Source organism: Protopterus annectens, chromosome 7.part1 (assembly GCF_019279795.1).
Source record: "Protopterus annectens isolate FY-2018-M chromosome 7.part1, PAN1.0, whole genome shotgun sequence".
Classification (NCBI taxonomy): domain Eukaryota; kingdom Metazoa; phylum Chordata; order Ceratodontiformes; family Protopteridae; genus Protopterus; species Protopterus annectens.
In genome coordinates this window covers 193,965,013-193,989,810 of record NC_056740.1, presented here as the reverse complement: position 1 = coordinate 193,989,810, position 24,798 = coordinate 193,965,013, and the positions used below count along the sequence as shown (strand labels likewise).

At 41.4% G+C, this 24,798-nt stretch overlaps 1 protein-coding gene across 1 annotated transcript in view; it reads left to right on the top strand.

The window, feature by feature from the left end:
- Positions 1-20,797, top strand: part of LOC122807685 (cyclin-dependent kinase 6-like) — a 262,411-nt gene extending 241,614 nt beyond the window's left edge. The window contains exons 4-5 of the mRNA XM_044078637.1: positions 20,090-20,199; positions 20,279-20,797. Coding sequence (XP_043934572.1) covers positions 20,090-20,199; positions 20,279-20,315 — 147 coding nt within the window. The 3' untranslated portion in view covers positions 20,316-20,797. The remainder of the gene's footprint in view (positions 1-20,089; positions 20,200-20,278) is intronic.
- The last annotated feature ends 4,001 nt before the right edge of the window (positions 20,798-24,798 follow it).

Sequence of the window (24,798 nt, the reverse complement as noted above, 5' to 3'; positions counted from 1 at the left end):
GCGATCTTTTGCTACTCCCCAAAACAGCAAATGTCCAGACTTCTTCAGCCTCTTCCCTCTATCAGGCCATCCCCAGAGACGCTCTGACCCAGGATTGGCCCCAGGGACTTCTTTATGCCTTCCCTCCATTTCCTCTGATCCCTCAGGTGATCCAGAAAGCTACCGTTTGAGAGCCAAATTGATTCTCATTGCCCCTTACTGGCCTCGACAAGTTTGGTTCCCGTTCCTCCATCATCACCTTTTGGTGCAGCCGTGGCATCTGGACCCAGTGCCAGATCTTCTGATTCACCAATCGGGTCAGCTGCACCGGTCAATCCCTTCTCTCAACCTCACAGCATGGTTGCTCCACTTCCTTCCTTAGCCAGGCTTCCTTTGATCTCTAACCCAGTTAGAGACATCATAGTAACCGCTAAAATCCTCTACCAGGAGGATTTATACAAGCAAATGCAACCGTTCCTCTTATTGGGCTAAGGCCCAAAATATTGATCCTTTTACTGCCCCTGTTCAGGCAGTCCTGGACTTCTTAGCAGAGATTTTTCATGCAGGCTCCTCTTCTTCCACAGTCAGAGTTCAATTGGCTGCTATTTCTAATTTTCATGTCGGGATAGCAGATCATAATATTATGTCCCATAGGCTCTGCAGGGCCTTCTTGAAAGGAATTTTCCTACTAAAGCCTCCAATCAGGAATCCTCCTCCTCAGTGGGATCTAAATTTAGTGCTGACATCCTTGATTCTTCCCCTTGAGCCAGCTGTTTCTTGTTCCCTGAAATATCTTTCTTGGAAAACTTTATTCCTAGTGGCTATTACATCTGCCAGGAGGGTGTCTGAACTTCATGCTCTTTCGGTTCGACCCCCTATTTGGTTTTCACAAAGACAGAGTATCTTTGAGAACTAATCCATCCTTTTTACCTAAGGTCGCTTCAAAAAACAATCTGAATCAATCCATTGATCTCCTGTATTTTTCCTAACTATTCAGATAGAGCTGAACAAAAGCTACATTATCTTGATGTCCACCGTCAACTTAGATATTATTTGGACAGAACAAAAAAATTTAGAAAATCTGATCAACTTTTTGTTTCCTATGCGGATAATAAAAAAGGCCTTCCTGTTTCTAAAGTGACCTTGTCCAGATGGCTTTCTTCGGTCATCTCTGAAATTTATACGCTCAGGGGAAAACAGCTGTGCTCAAAACCTAAAGCACATTCAACTAGGAGCTTAGCTACTTCTACAGCTTTTCAAGCTAGACTTCCTTTGGACACTATTTGTGCAGCGGCCACTTGGGCTACTCCTCACACTTTTGTTTCCCATTACAAATTGGACTTGGCCTCCAGGGACAGATAAGAAACACTGATGCAAAATAATGAAGAATAGAAAACTTTCAACGCCACAGACATGCAGATGACTGGTGAAAAAAGTTTTTTCTTTATTGCACTCTGGTACCTCGGCCTTCGCCTTCTCAAGGAATACATTTAATTTGTGATTCACCACACCTTATAAATCATTAGCTTAAAATTTTAGAACCAATCACAACACTCAACGTGCATTTAAATAATTAAACATTTAAACCTGAAAAAAACATCACTCAGCCTGCCCAATGCATTTCTGCAATACAAAATTATGTTCTTGAACCAAATGGCAAGTTAATAAACGGCATGAAAATTTTATACATGATGGAAATGTATGATATGCAAAATATACTAAATATACAAAATATACCAAAATAGTAAACTATCTCTAGTTGTATTAATTTGTAAAACACCATTTTATCTGTGCATAATGCAACACCTATTAGAATATTCCTTTATTTTTTCCTTTCATTTCTTCATTATAACTCTGCTAAATTCATCAGAGATTGCTTATGTCACACATATTATGCAAATGACTTATGTAAATCAAATGATGTATACTGAATTTACATATACTAAATTTGCTATATTACTCAAAACTGTTCACCTCTATATTGAATTTACAAGATTTACATATCTAAATTCATGCCATTAGGAAAAAGGGTTTTAAAGTTCAAAATGAACTTAGACTCCATTTCCAATAGTTTGTTATTCACTCCAATTTCCCCTTCCACACTGAATGGCCTACCCAAAACACAGAATATTAAACCCTCCTCTGATCCATTGTGAAAATCTATAAAATGTTTTGCCACTGGGCTCTCCTGTCTACTATTCCTAATGTCTCCAAGATGTTCCATTATTCTTAATTTAACTTTTCTGGAGGTTTGTCCCACATACCACTTTTGACACTCACAACCAATAATATATACCACTCCCCCCGAGTTGCAGTCATAATATTCCAAAGCCTTATATTTCTTGTTGTTAATCAATGTTCCATCCAAGTTCCTTACTCTGTTGCAAACTTTACAATTCCCGCATTTATATGTCCCTACCTTGGAGATGTTACTTTTCCTCTTTGGATTTCTAGTATTTAAAATCTCCTTTTCATTTTCATGCCGTTTATTAACTTGCCATTTGGTTCAAGAACATAATTTTGTATTGCAGAAATGCATTGGGCAGGCTGAGTGATGGTTTTTTCAGGTTTAAATGTTTAATTATTTAAATGCACGTTGAGTGTTGTGATTGGTTCTAAAATTTTAAGCTAATGATTTATAAGGTGTGGTGAATCACAAATTAAATGTATTCCTTGAGAAGGCCGAGGTACCAGAGTGCAATAAAGAAAAAACTTTTTCACCAGTCATCTGCATGTCTGTGGCGTTGAAAGTTTTCTATTCTCCAGGGACAGAGCCAGTTTTGGCTCTACAGTCCTCAAGAGTTTGTTCCATTGAGCCACCCAGGATAGAGGTGCTAGGGACGCGGTCCCATCAAGCAAGAATGAAGGCGAGATTGACAACTTAACATTAAGAAGTTATGTACCTACCATAACGTTCCATGTTAGTTGTCTTCTCTCGCCTTCTTTCTTGCGACCCCTCCTTCCCCTGGCCTGGACAGACCTTGTATAAGAAACTGTTATGCTGAAGACCATTCAGACCTGGTCCTTCTTCCATCTGTAAGTTTTCTTTCTTCCTTTGGGAAGTATTTTATGCTTGGTGCTATTGCCCTTTGTCAGCAAACGAGATCTGGGTACTTACCGCCTTGCATCATGGGATATGGGGCTGCCTCGAGCTGGTAAAAGTGACTCTCGAGCTTAGCAAGTGCAGGAGCCGAGGGATCGGCTCCGAACCCATCAAGCAAGAAAGAAGGCGAGAGAAGACAACTAACATGGAACGTTATGGTAGGTACATAACTTCTTATTATAGGCCATTTAGGAAAAATACTTCTGTTAATATGTTCCTACATGCTGAGAGCATGCACCCTGGACATCTTGTACGTTCATTACCCTTAGGGGAATTTAAAAGGATCTCTGACCACACGAGTAATCCAAGTGAAAGACACAAAGAGTTAAATAAGGTTGAATTAAGACTAATTGAGAGAGGCTACAATATGGATAATTTGAGAATGATTAAAAATAAATTTCTGGGGGTCATTGATAGTGAACATCGGATAATTAATAGAAGTTTTGTCAACATTGATTATGATTATGATAGCTATAAGAAGACCACTAATGGGATGGGGGAAGAAAAATTATTTTATGTGACCAAGTTTTCTCCACTATCGGATGAGGTTGAAAAATTGATAAGAAAATATTGGCATCTCATTAGTGAAGATGAAAATATAGGTCATCTATTTCCGAAACATGTAACATTCTCTTATAAGAGGGGGAAAAACTTAAAAGAATTATTGAACTTTAATTTTGTGAAAGGAGATGACATTTTAGATCTTCCCGTAGGCACACATCCCTGTGGTCACTGTAGCATTTGTGTAAAGGTTATAAATCCGAGTAGAATTAATGGGATATCATTTTCACCTAGATTTTACTTTAATTGTAGATCAGTGGGAGTTGTATACATATTGGGATGTTCATGTAATAATGTATGGTACATAGGGCAGACTAAAAGAATGGTTCGAGTTCGTATACTTGAACATTTAAGGGACATAAAAAATAAAAGTGAATTCAGTCCTGTGGCTAAACATTTTGTGGACCATCATGGTGGTTGCTCTAATAGTTTAAAATTTTGTATCTTAGGAAAGCCATTTTACCTTGAAGGTGTAGAAATGTTCATTCAAAAATTATTAGAATTGGAAACAAAAATGATTCTTAAATATAACACTTTGAAACCTGGTGGATTAAATTTGGAATTAAGTACTTAAATGTTGTAATGAACTAATATTCATACTGTGTAGTGTCTATAATACTGAAATATATAATTATTTGTAGAAATCTATTTAGTAATTTATTTATTATTAATTTATAAATAATGGAAGCAGGATTTATTGCTGGTACTGACTATTTCTATCTTTAAATATCTTTAAATATTTTTAAGTGGGTATCCTTAAGTGGATTTAAATGCTATTTTCACTTGGAAAACCTTAAAATTGTTACTTTTTATGTAACTGTGAATGTTCCTTTAAACACATGAAATCATTCAAATTGATTATTTCAGAAGGCTGTGTTAATTAATTAATTAAGATTAATTATACTATTAAGAAAATGTATATTTATACTGTGATAATATGTAGAGTTTCTGTGATCCTTTGAAGGCTAAAGGCCGAGGTACCAGATCCGAAATAAAGAGCTGGTTTTTGGACTTGGACTACGTTTGTGCTTTTTTCTTTTTGAACTGTTTGCTGTGTGTAACATTGATCTTATGTTGCCCCGATTAGTAGTATCCTGGAATTCCTATCTAAGCTTTTTCATGAAGATGCTGCAGCTGCCACTATTAGAGTTTAATTGGTTGCGCTCTCGAATTTTCATCTCAGAGATGAAGGTTCTAATTTGATGTTTCACAGATTATGTAGAGACTTCCTTAAGGGCACCATTCATCTTAGGCCACCTGTTCACAATCCTTTACTCCCTGGAATGTAAATTTTGTGCCGTCACGTATTATTCTTCTCCCTTTTGAGCCTGCATCATCCTGTCAGTTGAAGTTTCTTTCTTGGAAGACTGTTTTCTTGGTTGCCATTACCTCAGCACGCAGGGTATCTGAGCTTCAAGCCCTTTCTATCAAACCCCCATATTTGGTGTTCCATCCAGACAGAGTATCACTGAGGTCTAATCCCTCATTCCTGCCAAAGGTGTGTTCTGAGACCAATCTGAACCAAACTATTGAACTTCCAACCTTTGTCAGTAATCATTCTAATAAGTTGGAATACATGTTGCATAAACTTAATGTCCACAGACAACTGAGATTCTATTTGGACAGGACAAAGGAATTTAGAAGATCTGACCAACTCTTTGTATCTCATGCTGATGCTAAGAAAGGATTAGCAGTTTCTAAAGTTACCCTTTCCAAATGGTTAACTGACTGCATTAAATTTATCTACTCTTCAGCGAACCAAACATTAGAGCATGGTGTGAAGGCGCATTCAACTAGAGTCGTCTCCACTTCTTCGGCTTATACCGCTCGTTTACCTTTGGACACTATATGTGCAGCTGCCACTTGGTCTAAGCCTCATACCTTTATCACTCATTACAACGTGGACAGGGCTTCCTTTGGTTTCACTGTCCTCAGGAGTATACTCCTTTGAGCCACCCAGGATTAGGGTGTTTGGGATGCTACCCATGTGTAAGAATAAATGGCGAGATTGAACAACTTCACATAAAGAAGTTATGTACTTACCATAACATGTGAGTTGTTCATCTTGCCTTTATTCTTACATTCCCACCCACCTTCCCCCTCCACGGTCTCGAAGAGCGAGTAGACTTTGAGTCTGGTGGTCTTGTTTTGGGACTTCTTACTCCGGCTGGAGTATTTATTGAGTTACACCTGTTCAGGCTGGGTTCAGCAAACTAGATCTGAGGTAGGACAGAGAGCATCATGGGATAGGGACCTGGCCTCGGGCTACTCTGAGATCTTCAGCTAGTAAAGCGGCTGACTCAGAGCCGATGGTTCGGCTCCGAACCCATGAGTAAGAATAAAGGCGAGATGAACAACTCACATGGAACGTTATGGTAAGTACATAACTTCTTTATTTCCACTATGGAAAATGGTAGAATGGTCAACAAAAGCAAACATGTATATAAAACAGACCAAACCACCACGACAGAAAATAAAAACATAAGCTTTAATCATGTGAGTGCTTTCATGCTTGTTGTAGCACTTTTTCAGACCAATTAAAACAAAAGCCAAGAGCAACTCATTAAATAGTCCACAGAACTTAATTAAATCACATGACAAAATAAAATTTTAAAACAGCTACAATAAATAATGTCATAATAATACACTAGAAAAATCTCATTTAAATAAAGCTGAGAGTAAAGCTTATGTTTTTATTTTGTGCCATAGTTGGTTTGGTCTGTTTTTGTATGTATTTTCCATCTGTTGTTCATTTATTTGATTGTGAATGATGCCAGTCTGCCTATCTGCTAAGATAACCAAGTACAGACGAGCTTTAATAGCTGAGACTTCCACCCTTCCTCTTCCTGTGACTGCTGATTGGCTATGCATATCCTGAGAGCAAAGCCTTCAGCTGTCGCAATAAGTGAGTGTTCAGTATTTTTCTGCTATCCAAAGAAGCAAGTCCAGTGCCCTTCACAGAAATTGGTTTCTATCTTTGATAGATACTTGCTTTTACTGTTTCTGAGGAAACTTTCAATGTGAGAGTGTTCAATCTCGCCGTTTGTTTTTACACACGGGTTCGGAGCCGATCCTCGGCTCCGATTCGGCCGCATAGCAAAGCTCTGCATCTAAGAGAAGCTCGAGACCAGGCTATATCCCACAATCCTCCCTGCCATTACTCAGATCTAGTTTGCCGCTGCAACAGGTCACATCGCTTCAGAGAGCTCGGACCAGATATTAGGAGTTATAGCAGATAAGATAGTCTTTTTTTCTTCTTTTTAGTCATAAAAGTTATTATTCTCTTATAGTTTATTTCTGGATACTATATTTTAATTACTGTAGTGTGTTTATGTGTAGTTTATAGTTAGTTTTTTCTTTAGGTTTCCCTTTGGGGCCTACCCCTTTCTAACTATAAATCCCCTTTTAATTTTAAACCTTACCTTTTTTTAAGTATGTCTGAAAAAGTTAAGAGTGGGTTCAAAAGGTGTCAGTGTGGATAGAAAATGTCCATCACTGACAACCACACTTCCTGCGTCTACTGTCTTGGCCCTCTCCACTTGCAAGAGGATTGCTCCATTTGCCATTCCTTCAGTGGGAGGGTCATGACAGATAGACGCAGGAAACTTGTTGATAGGGGGCTTCTTAAGCCTGCTTTCCAAGAAGCCTTGGACAAGTCGGACCAGGCTTCTAAGTCTTCGAAGGGGTCGAAGATGTCAGAGCCCATGTCATCTGCTCCGAGTACATCTTCCAGAGTTCGTTCGCCGGTTCCACAGACTTCGGGGCCGAGCGTCGAATGTTTGTCTCTCACTGAGCCCCAGGTCTTGGAACCGGTGTCAGAACTACCGCCACCGTCGATTCTTCGGTCGGTGCCATCTTCGGCTCCTTCGACCCGTTCTTCCAGACCTTTATCTGACACTGATGTGGATCGTGTCATGCAGAAACTGATGGAGAACACGGCTCTTTCCAAATTGATTGCAGTTTCCTCCCAGTTGGTGTCGAAACTAGAAGGCCTCCCTTTATCTCCAACAGGTCCTCCTTCGAGACCCATCCAGTCTTCGGAGCCGGAAGAGGATGAGCCAATGATAGTGGAGCCACCGGTGCCGAAACCGTCCATAGCACGATCAACACCACTTACCTCGACTCCATCGGAACCGATAGGTGAGTCTAGGAGTCGACGATCTCTCCTTGGTTCCATGACCGAGATTCGTACCGACCTTTCGGTGCCGACTCTCCCTCTCGGGGCCTCGGCGCAGATCGGTTCGGCTCCGTCCTCGGGGTCGAGACCCATGGGCCCTGTGTCTCGGATTCTTCCATGTTCTTCGGAACCGGGAGAGTCCTCGGCCCGAGGTTCAGGGGTTTTTGACCTCATGAGGAAGGTTTTGTCTACACAGACAACCACTACATCGGACGCATCTTCTCCCTCCCCTAAGGAGCCGCTCTCTGTTTCTGTTCCCACGACACATCCAAAGCGTGGAGCACCATTGTCTCAGCCATCCCTAGAAGATGCCCCCTGTTCCTCTGAGGCCTCACCGGAATCCCCCTCCGATGAGGTCCCGAGGAAAAGATTGTGCAAGAGGAGGCACTTAGACTCCCCACAGGAATCTTTAACTTCTGACACTGACTTGGATGAGTCAGAGGGGTCCCCAAAATCACCCTCCGAAGATGTCTCATTTGCGGACATATTGGAGATATTAAAACAGAGGGGTGATTGGCAGTCCCTACCCCCCACCGAGGACGAGTCAGTGTTGCTGAAGGCATTTGGTGCTCAACCTTCTACCTCCTGGGTTACTCCGCCCTTCGATGAGTTAATGGAATTAATTGCTCGAAGGGTGTGGGAGACACCGGACACAGTGGAACCGGTCCCTAGAAAGCCAAGTAAGTTTATTACTGCCCCCCAGGACAAGACGTATCTAACAAAAGGAGTCCCCGTTGACGCTATGGTGGTGGCAGCAGCCACTAAAAAGGAGATGTCGGAGTCTTCCTCTTCTGTTCATCCTCCTAATAAGGATTCTAGGACTATGGACAGACACGGGAAGCGCGTTTTTAGTTCAGCGACTTTTTCCATGCGTTCGCTAAACTATTTGACACATTTTACACGACTACAGAGGGATCTCATCAAGGAGCTGAGAGATACCCTCCAGGGTAACACAGATGCTGCTGTTTCAGATAAGGTGACAGCACAACTTAACACCCTTACCTCCGTAGTGAACTCGTCCATGAGGCTCATCTCGTATGCGGCTGAAGGGTCGAGTAGGGCTCTACGAAGACAATCCTGGATGCGGCTGTGCTCTTTTGCGGAAGCCTTCAAGTCTTCTTTCGCCAATGCCCCCTTTGATGGTGCCACTCTTTTTGGGCCCAAAGTGAAAGAGACATTAACTCGGTGTGAGAAAGAAGGAAAGACTCTGTCTGCTGTCGGAGTCTGTTTTTCTGTTCCATCCAGACCGTACCCCAAAGGGCAACGAGGCGGAAAAATGTGGTTCCGTAGAACTCAGGGATCTTTACAGGCCACACAGAGTGAACCCCCCCCCCAGAGGCAGAGGGGGGGCAGACATGGAAGACGCCGCCTCGGCGGCAGAGGGGGTCCGCAGAACCAAGCCGACAGGGATACTATCCCTGGTAAGCCTTTCCAGCACTCCTGAATGGAGGCCTGACTGTCCTGCTCTGGAGGCAGTCGGGGGTCGCTTGGCTTTATACCCACAGGCCTGGCAAACTCTCACCTCAGACTCCTGGGTAAAAAGCACTGTAACCAGAGGATACAAAATACCCTTTATATCAACTCCACCTCAACACAGAAGGTCTCCAGATGTGCCACCCCGTCTGTGAGGCCAAGCAGCAATAGAAATTTCAAAGCTGCTCGAAAAAAGAGTCATTCAGCCAGTCCCGGCGGACCAAAAAGGATCCAGAACTTACTCAAGGTTCTTTTTAGTTCCGAAAAAGATAGGGGACTGGAGACCCATTTTGGATCTCAGCAATCTCAATACCTTCGTAAAGAAGGAAAAGTTCCGGATGGTCACGCTTCAATCGATCCTTCCATTTTTACAGAAGGACGACTGGATGTGCTCAATAGTATGCGTCCTTGAGATCTATCACATCAAGATGGCCAGACCGTCCAGAGATCACCTGCGCTTCCGGCTGGGAGTCAGTCATTTTCAATTTCGAGCCCTGCCCTTTGGGCTCACGTCAGCCCCCAGGATATTCACCAAATGCATGGCAGTGGTAGCATCTCACTTGAGATGTCTAGGATTCCGGGTGTTTCCCTATCTGGACGACTGGCTCCTCACCGCCACCACCGAGCGTCTCCTCATACAAGCAAGAAACTATACAGTCAACCTGTGTTCCCACCTAGAGATTTCCATAAACTTCAAAAAATCTGTCTTATCGCCCTCACAGCATATTTCATTTATCGGAGCGGACCTAGATACCCGTTTAACATTAGTAAAGCTCCCTCAAGTAAGAGCTTCATCCCTCAAGGAACAGGTTCTTCTTCTGCTGCAATGCAGGAAAGCCCCGGCCAAATTGGTATCGAAAGTTTTGGGCCTCATGGCAGCGTCCCTGATTGCGATTCCCATGGGAAGGCTGCACATGAGACTCCTCCAATGGCTACTGTTCACGCAGTGGTCGTTCCAACAGTTACCTCTAAAGTACGAGATCCTGATAACAGATTCCTGCAAACGAGACCTCTCATGGTGGGTGTCCAGCCAGGATCTCACTATGGGTCGTCCATTTGTTCTACCAAATCCGACAGCCACTATAACCACGGACGCTTCCCTGATAGGGTGGGGGGGACTTTTTCAGGGAAGAACAGTCCAAGGGGAATGGTCCAACATCGAGTACAACCTGCACATAAATGTTCTAGAAATGAGGGCGGTGTTCCTGGCGTTGCAACACTTTCAAACCCTCCTACCTCTAGGGACAGTAGCAGTTCAGACAGACAACATGTCTGTAGTCTGGTACATAAACACACAAGGGGGAACCAAATCTTACCCATTATGCAGAGAGGCCATGAGAATTTGGCAATGGGCAGAGTCCACGGGTCGCTTTCTGATAGCAACGCACATCCCGGGGTCATCCAACGTCATTGCGGACAGGTTGAGCAGAGCCATCCTGTTACCTCACGAGTGGTCCCTCAAATTACAAGTGGCGGAGAGAATTTTCTGCAAATGGGGCCAGCCTTGCTGCGATCTATTCGCCTCCCCGATGAATGCCAAATGCAGAAGCTATTTTGCCCTTCTACCCCCTCCAGGGGATGTCCCCAGGGACGCACTGATACACGATTGGCCCCCGGGTCTCCTATATGCATTCCCACCTATCCCCTTGATTCCCAGATTTCTCCAGAAAGCCATGAACCTGGAAAGGACAATTATACTCATAGCCCCATTCTGGCCTCGACAGATATGGTTCCCCTTTCTTCGAGCCCATCAAATGGAGGAACCTTGGATCCTGGACCCAGTACTAGATCTACTGACACATTCGTTGGGAGTTCTTCACCCGTCTCTTCTATCCCTCAAACTAGCAGTTTGGCTGCTCCACTTCCCCGCCTAGCCAGGTCTGATCTTCTCTCTCTGGCAGTGCAGCGAATTTTGGTTGCCTCTCATAAGGCTTCCACCACAAAACTTTACAACAGTAAATGGAAACGCTTTGTGTACTGGGCATCTAATCAACACTTGGACCCCTTGGTTGCTCCTTTACATAAAATCCTAGAATTTCTTTCCATCCTTTTCCATAAAGGGGCCTCGACTTCCACATTAAGAGTGCAGTTGGCTGCCATATCCAACTTCCATGTTGGTGAGAATGGTTCTTCTATCATGTCCCACAGGCTTTGTAAAGCTTTTATGAAAGGTTCCTTCCATCTTCGACCTCCTGTCAGAGACCCTTTATTCCCATGGAATTTAAATTTGTTGTTGTCACAACTAATGTTACCACCTTTCGAACCAGCCTCTTCTTGCCCCCTGAAATTTCTGTCTTGGAAGACTCTTTTTCTTGCAGCGGTTACTTCAGCTCGGAGAGTTTCAGAGCTGCAAGCACTGTCTGTTAAACCTCCTTACTTAAATTTTCACCCAGATAGAGTTTCTTTACGAACAAATCCGTCCTTCCTTCCTAAGGTATGCTCTGTCATAAATATTAATCAATCCATTGAATTCCCTACTTTCTTCAAAAACCATACCAGCAAGTTGGAATATATGTTGCACAAGTTAGATGTCCACAGGCAACTCAAATTTTATTTAGACAGGACTAAAGACTACAGAAAAACAGATCAACTTTTTGTTGCGTTTGCAGATAATGTAAAGGGCATGGCAGTTACAAAACGCACTCTTTCTAAATGGCTTACGGATTGTATAGCCTTTGTATATTCTAAATCAAATCAGGCCTTACCCACCAAACCAAAAGGCCATTCTACTAGGTCCGTCTCCACTTCCTTGGCTCATGCAGCTCGCCTGCCTTTGGACACGATTTGTGCAGCAGCCACGTGGTCTAAACCACATACTTTCATCACTCATTATAGGGTTGACAAAGCCTCCAAAGACAGAACATCCTTTGGTTCCACTGTGCTCAGGAACGTTCTTCCATGAGTCACTCAGGGTGACGGAGCTAGGGACGCTACCCGTGTGTAAAAACAAACGGCGAGATTGAACACTCTCACATAAAGAAGTTATGTTCTTACCATAACGTTCCATGTGGAGTGTTCATCTCGCCTTTGTTTTTACATTCCCCCCCTTTTTTTCCCTCCCTCACGGTTTGGAAGAACGAGTAGGACTAGAGTCTGGTCCACATGTCTTTACCTCTTCCGGGTATCTTTCTTTACCCCTACTTGGTTGTCAGTGAGATGGTGTCTCTAACTTTTTTCCTTTGTAACAGTATGTAGCCTTAATACCTCAGGGTTATTGTTTTTTTCTGGTTTGCTTGCAAACTAGATCTGAGTAATGGCAGGGAGGATTGTGGGATATAGCCTGGTTTCGAGCTTCTCTTAGATGCAGAGCTTTGCTATGCGGCCAACTCGGAGCCGAGGATCGGCTCCGAACCCGTGTGTAAAAACAAAGGCGAGATGAACACTCCACATGGAACGTTATGGTAAGAACATAACTTCTTTTTATTTCTGTTGGATGTTTAGTGTGTATGCGCTGTTAGAAACTAGAGGCTATCTCGTGTAGTCAATACCACACATTAGTCACACCTGTATTTACTGTTGATACTGTGCTTTGTTTTCATCGTTTGACAAGAAAATATTGCAGAATTTGCATTTTTCAGCATTTATACTGTATGTATGACTCTGTTCTCTATGTTTTAAACATCAAATCATGATTTTATCCTGAATGAAGTTATATAAATGTACTGTGGAGATTTTACTTTCTGTGACAAGAAAATATATAGTTTAAATTGCTATTAAATATTATTTTGTGCCTGTTTAACATGATTAAAGTGTGTGGAGCTATTTTTTAACACTGATTTGGCACACTGGTTGCTTTGGTGTTTGGACTTTGTGTACTGGAAATTGTTTAACTTCTGTCAGTTGTAAAATAATTTTTAACACATTTCAAATATTTTTTTGTGATAATGACACAGTTTAGAATTTAGTTGTGTGCGGGTGTACATGTTTCTATAAACTTTAAGTGCTTATTGTGATACATTATCTAGCGCTGTCAGTGTATTATTGTGGCTGGTGTTTTCTCCTCTGACCTGACTGATCTTAACTCTGCCCACCTTGTTAAATCCGGTTGCACCTAAAAAGATGAAACAAAAAAAAAAATGCCACAGCCTATGGTTAGTGATTCTGTCAGGGCCACTGCTTGGCCCCAGACCACTTTCCTTTTTCTCTGTCTCCCTCTAGTGTAGCTTTCCAGCCACTGTGGAAAAAGGTTTGGACACATCCTCCAGGACTGTTCTACTACCTGGCACAGGTACTGGAGAACCAAACCCTTTAGTTACAGGAGTAGTACAGCATAAAAGACCCTTTACCAGACATGATATTGTGTTCCTAGATATTTTATGTAGTAGTAACATTCACAAGACAAAGAAACAGAAGCTTTACCGCACAGCTGATAATCAGATTATAACTGTTTATAAGGCTGATGTGGTTTCCTTGGCTGTGAGTGTTCTGTACTCAGCTAAGTCTGGTGGTTGCATTTCCATACATGGCACTAATGCTAGTTTGGCTACAGCCCTTTCTGTTAGTTTCAGAAAATGATGAGGAATCTGATGAAAACAATGTTGATTTCCTAGATGACACTGAGTCCAATCATTCTGATTTTCCAACAGGTGAACCTAAGAGCAAGTCCAAACAAGGGTTTACTTTTCTTCAGATGATGGCTAGATTTAGTGATGTTTTTGCTTGAGTGCAATCAGGAACTACCCCAGGGTAAGGAAGAGTATATGATCTTATAGAGGACGAGATGCTGAATTCTGTGGCTACACCCCTTGTTGGCCTTGGAAGATGTTTATAAAGCTGCTCACAGGACACCAGTATCTCCATCCATCCCTAAAAAGACTCAGAGAAAATGTAGGTCATCCTAGATATGTCAGGTCTCTTTTCTAATATGACTGCTTGCTGACCCAGCTGCGGTCTCCACAGCTGCCAGACCAAATAAAAAGTCCTTGGCTTCATCTAATCCAACGTCCTTAGCAAAGAGGGAAAATGGTTAGATCTTCAGGCCAAAAAGATGTATGTTTCTAGTAATCTAGCCTTTAAAATGTTAAATTACCAAGACTATATGTGGAAATGTATTTTAAAGTGTGCGTACAGTTTGGAGGATTTTGCTGCATCCTTATTTGCAGAGCAAAAATCTTATATGAATTAAGTTGTTTCTAATTTGACTCCGGTTTCAAAACATGTTTTGAGAGATGTGCTTGACTGTGCAGATACAGTCTAAAGAAATACTGCTTCTTCTGTTGTATTAGGATGCTATCCTTGATTATGTAATCAGAACTTCTCTGTTGATTTAAATGAGGAAATTTTGAAAGCACCATTAAGTTCTGAATTGGTGTTTGGAACCTCTGTTACACAGATTCTCAAACAGTGGATGATACAGGAAAATTAATACATGCGGTATCTAGGATGTTTCCTGTACCCAAGGTCTCCACAAACAAGGCATCTTCCTTCAAGGGGCAGAACAAACAAAAATCGCAGCCAAACAAAAAGATTTTCCAAAAGGAAATGGCAGGATGATAATTCTTCAAAGCCAAACAAGAGAGGTTCCTTTACAAAAAAAGGATCATCACCCCCAAAGGAATCACTGTGCATGTCACAGAACCCACATACCACCCCCACCCCCATCCTTTCTGCTCTTCCTCTATCCCCCAGGCTCTCTCAGCCCTGCAGTGTGGCTGCAAATAGTCAAAGACAAGTAGGTTCTGAGAATAATTAGTTAAAGGTACACTTGGTAGTGGATAGAAAATCCTGTCCTTTTCGGGGTAATTCCCCTACACTTACCAGACTAGACAGAACTGTTTCCTGCCATGCTCAATCACATGGTAGAAGCAGAGATAGTAGAACCAATGTCTGGAGTTTTTTCAGACATTTGGAAGGCACTTTGTTACAAACATGCCCCTCTATCATGTTTTTATTCATCTGTTAGTGAAGATTTAGATCCTCAGTTCTAGTACTGGAGGAGCCATTGGACCTGCGAATATGCAGGAGGTCCAAGAAAACTGGGCCTTTTATGGTGCAGAAAGTTAGACAGAGATCTCTCCTCAAATGCCTATAAGACACTGAATAAAGGGATAGAGCTTCCAGTCTCTCTTGATATCTGACAGACTTTACATCTTTAATCATTTTGGTTATGAATCTTTGGAATATTTCTTATTGTTTGATATGTTTAGTGAGGTATATCCCGAAGGTGGCATTGTTCTCAGTAATTGGTCTGATCAATTCGGAGTATAGGGGAGTGTTTACCTCTTTAGACCTTGAGCACTTTCCTTTTGCAATTAACTATACTAAATAACAAGATTTCCTGACAAACCATTGTCACATGATGGTCAAAAGAGGGAATTATCAACCCAAGTTCCCAGGTCCCTGACTACATTTTCATTTTGAAGTAATGTGCTGTTTATGTAGTATGATAAAGGTAGAAGATTATATGCCGAAAGTGACAATACTACGTGTTTTAGCATTTAGTTTGAGCCCATGTTTAGTACAGTAAGAGTTTATCAGGTAGAGTTCATGCTAGAGAGTTTGGTTTCAGTGGGTGATTTGTTTGCAGTCAGCAAATTTTGTTATCCATAGGTCTTGGTTCTTTGCTTGGAGATCTGAGGAGTAAAGGTCAAAAAGGATAGATCCCAGCACTGAGCTGTGAGAGATACTGCTGGCCACTTTCATGCATTTTGATGAGACTCCTGAACTCAAACTGTGTGCGTTCTATCACTTGCCCAGTTTGCTATCCACCTTACCACAAATGGATTGATTTGTTGACAACCTTAGACAGGTCAAGATACACTACATGTTCCACATGGCCACTGTCTATAGATTGTACTACCCTTTCAAAGAAGTTACCCAGATTTAGAAGACAGGAGCTACTCTTCACAAAGCCAAATGGTTTGGAGTCAAGTCTTATAAGATTCTTGATATTGCATTTCATGAGGTCAGTTATAATACAGTCCATGGCTTTGCAGATGAGACTTGTAAGACTGATAAGTCTGTAACCTGGGTTGGTAGCAAGGCCAGCCTTACGGAGTGGCCTCACAACATTATTCTGCTTCATTTTGCACATTAATCAGTGATAGTATTACCCTGTTTTAGGGAAGAAAAATCGTTAGATTTTTCTTCCCCTGGGAGTTTTAGCATAATTCTTTTAGGGTGGTAAATATCGTCTAAGTTTTCAATAAGGCAATAACCCAAAGGGCGGGTGCCTCACTTTCCCCGGACATGCTGTAACATCTGATCCATGCACGCACCCAAGTAACTTTGTTGCACTTACGAAGTGGGCATCTGTATTTTTTGCAGTTTCAATTTTGAAATAGTTCCTCTACCCATTTTAACTAATTTATTGTTATGCAGGGTTAAAAAATTTTAACCGTATAAAATTTTGGTATAAAGTTTTCAGGGCAATCTTTTAAGTGGAAAAAACTGTTTTGAAAAAAAAAAAAAGAAAAATGAAGTATTGCTTTATTTGAAAATATTACAAAAAACAGACTTAAGCTTTTTGCACACAGAGTGGTACTTGAAAATTAAAACAGCACTTTCTTTTGTTTTTCTTAAGCCAGATTTGCATTTTTGCTTGTAAATTTAGTATTTGGCTCAGAATTAACCTAGTGAAGCTACGTTTGTACTTGGAGCTGATCATTTAAGAGACCCTACTGTCAAACTGTCTTGTTCTATTGCACAGTCGAGTTTATAACCATGTGCTAACACTGCTTAGAGAATGGGCGAACTGTACATCAGCACCCTGCTTGGAGAACGAACACTCTCCAACAGGGTATTAATGTACATGTAATGCTAGCTGAAAAACGAGTCTGTATATCAAGCTGCCATGGAGCTTGAACAGAAAAAAAACTAACATCCACTATTATTTTACACTCGCTTAGCAGCGCTTTAGCTGTTTGGTGGGTGTAAAAGAAAAAATAAAAACGTGTATGTGTTTATGTCTGTGTGTGAGAGTAAAAGAGAGATTGGGCTATTATTTTACACTCACTAATCAGCACTTTTCCTGTTTAGCGGGTGTAAAAAAATAAATTAAACAGGAAAAGGTGTGTGTGTATGTGCGTTTATGTTGCTGTCTGCGTCTGTGATTGAATGCATGTACGAAAGTAGAAGAGACTGTGTGTGTGTGAGCATGAGTGTGAGAGAAAGATAGTGACAGGAGATCAACCTTTCCCCTGACAGCAGCAGCATCATTTAAGAGATTTCCATACCTCTCAACCTCTTAGCACAAGAAATCGAGACACAAGTAATGGGGGAACAAAGGACCAAAAATAGGGACGTATTTTAAATATTGCTCTTATAAACTTAGAAAACTACTAAAATAACAGGGTTTCCATTAGCATGCATTTTCTGAAGCAGAGGTGTGTGTTTGAGAGAGAGACAGCGAGTGAATGAGATGACTGCTGGCAGCAACAACAGTAAAGAAGTTTGCAAACCGCTGGAAGTTTCAGATGAAGAAATCTGGATAAAGCCTAAAATAAAGGGGGAACAGAGGCTCTAAAATAGAAGCATATTTTAATTATTGCTATTATAAAATTACAAAGTTGCTTAAGTAAAGGATTTGTGCATGAATTTTCTGAAGGAAATAAAAGTCTGAAACACAAATGTGTATGCCATTATGCAGTAACTTGAATCTCAAATGACTGCCAACGAACCAAATGATTTAGGAGTAATGGACCAAAAAATAAAGTAAATACCTGGTTATTTTTTCAAGTGTCATATTTTGGATGTAAAATGCTTCCTGCAACACCATTAACATATACTACAGCAAATTTGAAACATTGGGTGGAGGAACTATTTTACATCAAAAATATATTTAAAAAATATAGTAATAAAAAATAAGTAAGTAAAACACAACAATTTTACAGAGAGCCCATTCTCTAATAGCAATAATGCCCTCCAGGGTGTGTGCTAATGTTTAATTAACGCTCTTCCAGGAGTGTAGAGGTCCTCTGTCTGTGATGTTGGGCCTTATAACACCCCAGGCTGGCATTAATTACACATTAACACACACCCTGTCTGGCATTATTGCTTGCTTAATGCTTCTGCTGAGTTCTGGGAGGTGAATGAGTCCAGATGATGAGGCTTATGTATTAGAAGCACAGTGTTATACCAACCCATATACTGTTTTCCAGATAACACAGACACAGAAATATTGACAAAAGAGCAGTGACTGTCATAGCAAGTCCAAGAAGTGAAAGATAATTATAGTCAACCAATAATTGTTTTCACCCATCATTTTTTAGGTAGATATGCTTGTTGCATCACAAGATATACACAAAGATAATTATTTTGGTGGCAGCTCCTAATAATAATAATAATAATAATAATAATAATAATAATAATAATAAATATGTGTAAGTAGGAGCGCAACCCTATCACCATCATTTATTTTCTTAGGTTGGGTTAGTTGATAGTATATGTGATGCCTTTATTTAATGGCATTTCTGTGGAAATTTTTGTGTGTTTTATTTGTATTTTAATGTGTTTTTTTGGTATTCATGTAGTATTTTGCTTTTGTGTACTATACCTTTAGCTTTACTTATTGGGTCAGTCAGTGCCCGACAAATTCTTTCTATGCAATTGTGTGTGCGTAATTTGACTTCCAATTCAGAGTGGCTGCTTTCTGTTGCTATGGTGACTAATTTTATTTCATGGCATTCACTTTCTACCTTCCTTGTTTCATATCTATTTTTGGAATTTATGCTTTTACTTTCTTCTGGGGATGTTTTAACTTATTGGATTATTTTACTGTTTTTTAATCAGGTAATATACTTAAATTTGAGTTTCGGTGTCCTTATTACTGCAAAGTGCGTTCAATCTGTGCAACAGGTTTGATTCAGGTTTTATTCTATTTCTTTTTTTACACAGAGTTACTAATGTATTTGAGTTGGGGATGTGTACCTCTGGAGTTTGTTGTTTTTTATTGTTTTCATAGGTTCATATGTTGGTACTAGGCTGTCAGCCCTAGGGCCTATACAAGTCTAGCCATAACAATTCACTGGATATTTCTTCAATGGACCCCTGTCTAGCAGGGCGACTGACATGATCCCCGGGGTGAAATAAACAGCCTCTGCAAAGCTCGATCCCAGGACCCTGCACACCATAGACAAAGTGATTTACCACTAAGCCATACCAAATTGGTCAGTTTTCCTTGCCCATTTTTATAATTCTCCATTATATTTCACTGTAGTTGGAATCTGCTTTTGAACTGAGAAGGGAGTTTTATTTCTGCTTTTTATTTCTCACTTTTTTAGTTAGTTGATTAAAATGTCATTCACTCTTCATTAGATCTGCCTGTACTCTAACAGCAGAGTCTGTAGGTCTTAGTTAAGAGAGCAGTATTAGTTCAATAATGTGCTGATTGGCCTCAAGCAGTACCTTGCAAGTTTATCTCTTCAGTAATCTGCAGTGTTTCTGATATGCTTAGTTGATCCTCCTTTCTATCCTTCCTTATTTCATAGCTTTTCAACAGCAGTCCAAGCCATCATTCAGCACTGCAAATGCTTATATTGTGCTTAGGCTGACAGAAAAAAAAAACCTTTCCAATGTTGGCTGGATATGCATCTACAGAAAGAGATATACTGTGACGTTTTGTTGTTATGCTGTCATTAGGTAAGCAGCGTTGTATTTATAGATGAAAAATGAATATAATCATATAAGGCACTGTAGCTGTAGTGCAGTATTCTGTGCAGTCTTGTCTTGTAGCATGACCTGTTATGAATTTTTCAGCACTTACAGCTTTCAAATGCTTATAGCTGAACTGAGTTTAGGTAAGTATACCATTTTAACGTATTTCTGTTAATCAAAATATTTTGTTTTGGTTATTATAGGTTGTTACTCTCTGGTATAGAGCTCCAGAAGTCCTGCTTTATTCCAGTTACAAACCTTCTGTAGACATCTGGAGTTTTGGATGTGTATTTGCAGAAATGCATCAACGAAGGTAAAACACATAAAGTAAGAAGAAAACTCAGGACATCTAAAGAAATATTCTTAATTTTGTTTTTTGCTACTCTTTTTAGGTCACTCTTCCTTGCTGACCTCAATTTCCAAGTGTAGCAGTTGCCACTGCTTTAGACTTTAGTTTAATTTATGGTGTACCTAATCTGCCACCACTTGCATTTTATACCTGGAGACACTGAGGTGGCTGCAAGTGTGTGCTTTCGCACACATTTAACTTTTATGCACTCTTTTTCATCTGACTTGTCTGTCTTGCTGGCAGCATTGGCATTGTGAAAGACGCTAACAGGGTGGACCCTTCACTTCTTACAGTCAGAAGATATTCGCCATCTCTCAGTCTCTGATTGCTATTCATCAGTCTTTGATTAATTAAATAATCTAATGACATTCTCCACATACTAATTTCTGAGTTACACTTATGTTTGAGAAACACTGGCTTCGTAGTTAACTAGACTGAGCTTTTTGAATTCCACTTTTGGCTCTATAGTCTTCTTATAGTTTCTGTTTAAGAAGTATTTACATTTGCAGGAGAATAGTTGTTGATCGATTCCACTGATATTGAATTAAATATACTGTGTTTTAATACTGCCTTTCTTTTGATCTCAGATTAAATGTACTGTGTTTTAATAATATATGCTAGCAAAAGCTTTTGTTAGATGGCCTTGTAGAAGTTTGATCTGATGTTGTCAATCTTCACTTAATCCTTGACTGTGGGTTTGGTTCCATACCTCGGAAGCGACTTGGCCATTATTCCAGCTTTCGCCTTCCAAAAACTCTTGAGCTTAGCTCTATCCATAATGCTCATCTCTAGATTACCTCGTTTGCCATTTTAAATGCCTATGCGTTCCTATCCTGTCAGCTCATTTTCTTACAATTGTGTTAATTTATCATTTTTGACTCTCTTTTAGTAGTCTATTCTCTAATGATCTTATTCTTTACCCAGCTCCTCTGTTATTCATTTTAGTGTATTTTCTCTTCCTGTCCTCTTACCATTAGGGTAATCTCCCATACCATTGTTGGTACGTCTTCCCTTTTTCTCTTTCTACTACTATGGTAACCCTTTAGTACCACTGTTGGTACTTCCTTTCAAAAAAAACCCTTCCTCTTTCCTTCTCCCTTTAGTGTGTGTGCATATGTGTGTGTGTGTATGTGTGTGTGTGTGTGTGTGTGTGTGTGTGTGTGTGTGTGTGTGTGTGTGTGTGTGTGTGTGTGTGTGTGTGTGTGTGTGTGTGAGTGCGATCTTTCTCTTTCATGGCTGAAAAGTCTAAAGGCACTTCTAGCTTTAAGAGGTGCCAGAAGTGTGACAGTAAGTTGCCAGATTCAGACGGACATGACTTGTGCATGCATTACTTGAGCCCAGTGCATTTTCAGGAAGACTGTGCCATCTGTCATGGTTTTAGCCGCCGGGCCCTTGTAGAAAGAAAGAACATGCTGACTCTTAAAGGCTTAATAAAAATCTTGTTTTGAGAAGGCCATATCTGCTACTTTCAAAATGGATATTAGTTCCCATACTTCCTCCTAGTCTTCTAGACATGGGATTTCTAAGAAGAGGAGCCTCTTGGTTCCTATATTTTTGTCGGAACTGACTGTTAAAAAGGCTAAGTCTTCCCCGGTTCCCACAGTTTTGGTAGAACCAGAGGGAAAACTCCACTCTTCATCAGCGCCATTGGTGCCGACCTCATCTCCTGCAACCACTGTATGGTACTTCTCCAATGCAGGCCATTTCTCACTCCTCCATTCCACAGACTTCAGAACCAAAGGAGTTTTCTTTTAAGGATTTACTGAGAATCAGATATTCCCCAAGATTTGACCCTTTTGTTGACCGACCTGCAAGCCCCTTTTTGGATAGACCCTGGTCTCTGTCAGTCCATTTGGTCCACTTTACCAAAAGCCTCACAGAATCCGATGTCATGAGCCTAGTGGATCAGCTCCTGGTGGCGAGGGGATTAGCCAGATCCTTGGTTCTTAGCACTTCTGGCTCTAGAACCTTACCAGTTTCTCACTCCATCCTCCTCTGACTCCAACTGAGCCTTTGGCGTTTCTGGTTCTGACAGTCCCGGTAATTGACTGCATCGGTGCCAGTGAGAGCCTGGTCTCCAATGCCGATAACTACCCTGAGCTCTTCGGTTCTGTCAGAACCAGAGACCTCTTGGGGTCAAAACTTCTTTATCAGTTCAGGGGAGCATGGTTCAACACCGACCTTGTCGAAACCATCCATGCTTCTCAGGGCTTCAGCACATGTAAGCTTAACACCGGCTTTGGGGTCGGTGGTGGTCTCCTTGGTGCGGAGTGGGACCACGGTTTAGAAGGAGTCTATTTCGATTCCGGCCTCCCATCCCTCTATGGGGGGGACCTGCCTTCCAAGCAATGGAGAGAGCCTTGTCCATTATGAGTTCCAAGTCAATTTCTCTTTCTTTGGAACAGCACCCCATTCCTTCCCCTTGCCCATAGCTTCCACCAGCCCCTGATTTGGGACAGCAGTCACAGAAACCTCAGGATTCAATAATGGTGGTCATGTCCTCTTCTGCTGCTTCCCTGGTCAGTCCCACTGAGGAGTTGCCCCAGAAAAGGAATTGCAAGAGGAAGCACTTAGACTCCCCTGAAGAGTCTTACACAGATGATACTGACTTTGATGAAGGAGACGGTTCCCCAAAGTCACCCCCTGATGATGTCTCATTTAGTGACATCTTGGAGATCCTTAAACAGAGGGGTGGCTGGACTGCCCAACAACCTTCCTCTGAGGAGTCAGTATATCTAGAAACTTTCCATGCCCATCCATCTACTGCCTGGATCTCTTCCCCCATGAATGATCTGATTAAGCTGATTGCCCAGTGAGCTTGGAAGATTCCTGACTCCATCAAACCCATTCCCAAGAGACCAGACAGCATGGGAAAGTCCTAGCTTACATACAGTGTGTTCTTTCTTGCTTTCAGAAACCAGTCTTTATAACATCCCTTAACCCCTTCAGCACTTTCCTTACCTTTAGCCATCTGTTAATACACTTGCAGCTTGATATTAGAATACAGTTGTGAAACACTCAGAGCTACAATAAGTATTTGTGGTTTGCATAACTATGCATCTATACTATGTATCATTTTTAACATGAACAAATATTAAATAATTTATCAAACATATTTGTGAAGAAATTGTAAGTTAATATGCATTTTTGTGTAGAATAATCATGAGAGATGCATTTTTTTTCTCGAACAGCCCCAAAGTCAAAGAGATTCTTGCCAGATGTGAGAAGGATGGAAAAACACTTTCTGCTGTGGGCATATGCTTTTCCACTCTGTAATGGCCCTATTCGAGGAATCAGAGGAGTGGAAGGCTGTAGCTCAAAAAGTCCCAAGGCCCTTTCCAGGATTCACATAGTAACGACTCCCCCTGGGGCAGAGGGGAGAGTTATAATGGAAGATGCCATGCTAGAGGCAGAGGTAGCCTGCAAAATCAGGGTACCAGGGATTCCTTCCCTGGTAATTCTTATCAGCGCTCCTGAACAGAGGCCCAGTTGCCTTCCTGTGGAGACAGTCAGGGGGCGGGTCTGTACTTATCTGCCTGGCTAACCATGACAACAGACAATTGGGTACAGAGGATCATAACCAGAGATTACAAAATTCCTTTCTCAAAGAACTCAAACAACCAAAGGGAATACCGGACATTCCACCCAGTCACAGGAATGTGGCAGTCCTAGAAGTTCAAAAACTGCTTGACAAAAAGAGCCATCCAAATAGTCCCACCAGACCAGTTCGTATCTGGGATTTATTCAAGATTCCTTTTAGTGCCAAAGAAAACCAGGGACTGGAGACCAATTTTGGACCTCAGTGTCTTGAACAAATCAATTCAACATACCAAATTCCGAATGGTCACAGTTTGGTCTATCCTCCCATTCTTGGGGAAAGGCAACTGGATATGCTCAGTAGATCTTCAGGATGCGTATTATCACATAAAAATAAACACTCCAGAAGGTTTCTGCAATTCCAGCTGGGAGCCAGTCATTATCACATCAGAGCCATGCCCTTTAGTCTCACCACAGCCCCCAGGGTGTTCACCAAATGCATGGCAGTCGTCACAGCTCACTTCTGACTACAAGGATTCCAGGTGTTTCCATACTTAGATGACTGGCTCATTACAGCAGCCACCAGGCATCTACTACTACAAGCGAGGGACTAGATCCTTCAAACTTGTTCCTAGCTGGGGATTACAGTAAACTATGAAAATTCCCATCTAGAGCCAACACAGCATTTGGAGTTCATAGGAGTGGTGACTGCAAGACTGGTATTACAGACTGTAGTGTCCATGGCGGCCACTATCACCTTAGTTCCCCTTGCAAGGTTTCATATGTGAATTCTACAATGCTCTTGGTGTCACAGTGGTCATTTCTAGCACAACCAATGTCATATCAAATTTGAACCACCAATTTATGCAAACAGGACCTGATTTGGTGGCTCCATTCCACCGACATCCTATTGGGTTGTCCCTTTGTCCTTCCTCATCTCCAAGCCATAGTGACCATGGACACATCCTGGATAGGATGGAGGGGGGCATTATCTGGGGAAGACAGTCCAAGGCACTTGGTCCCAGT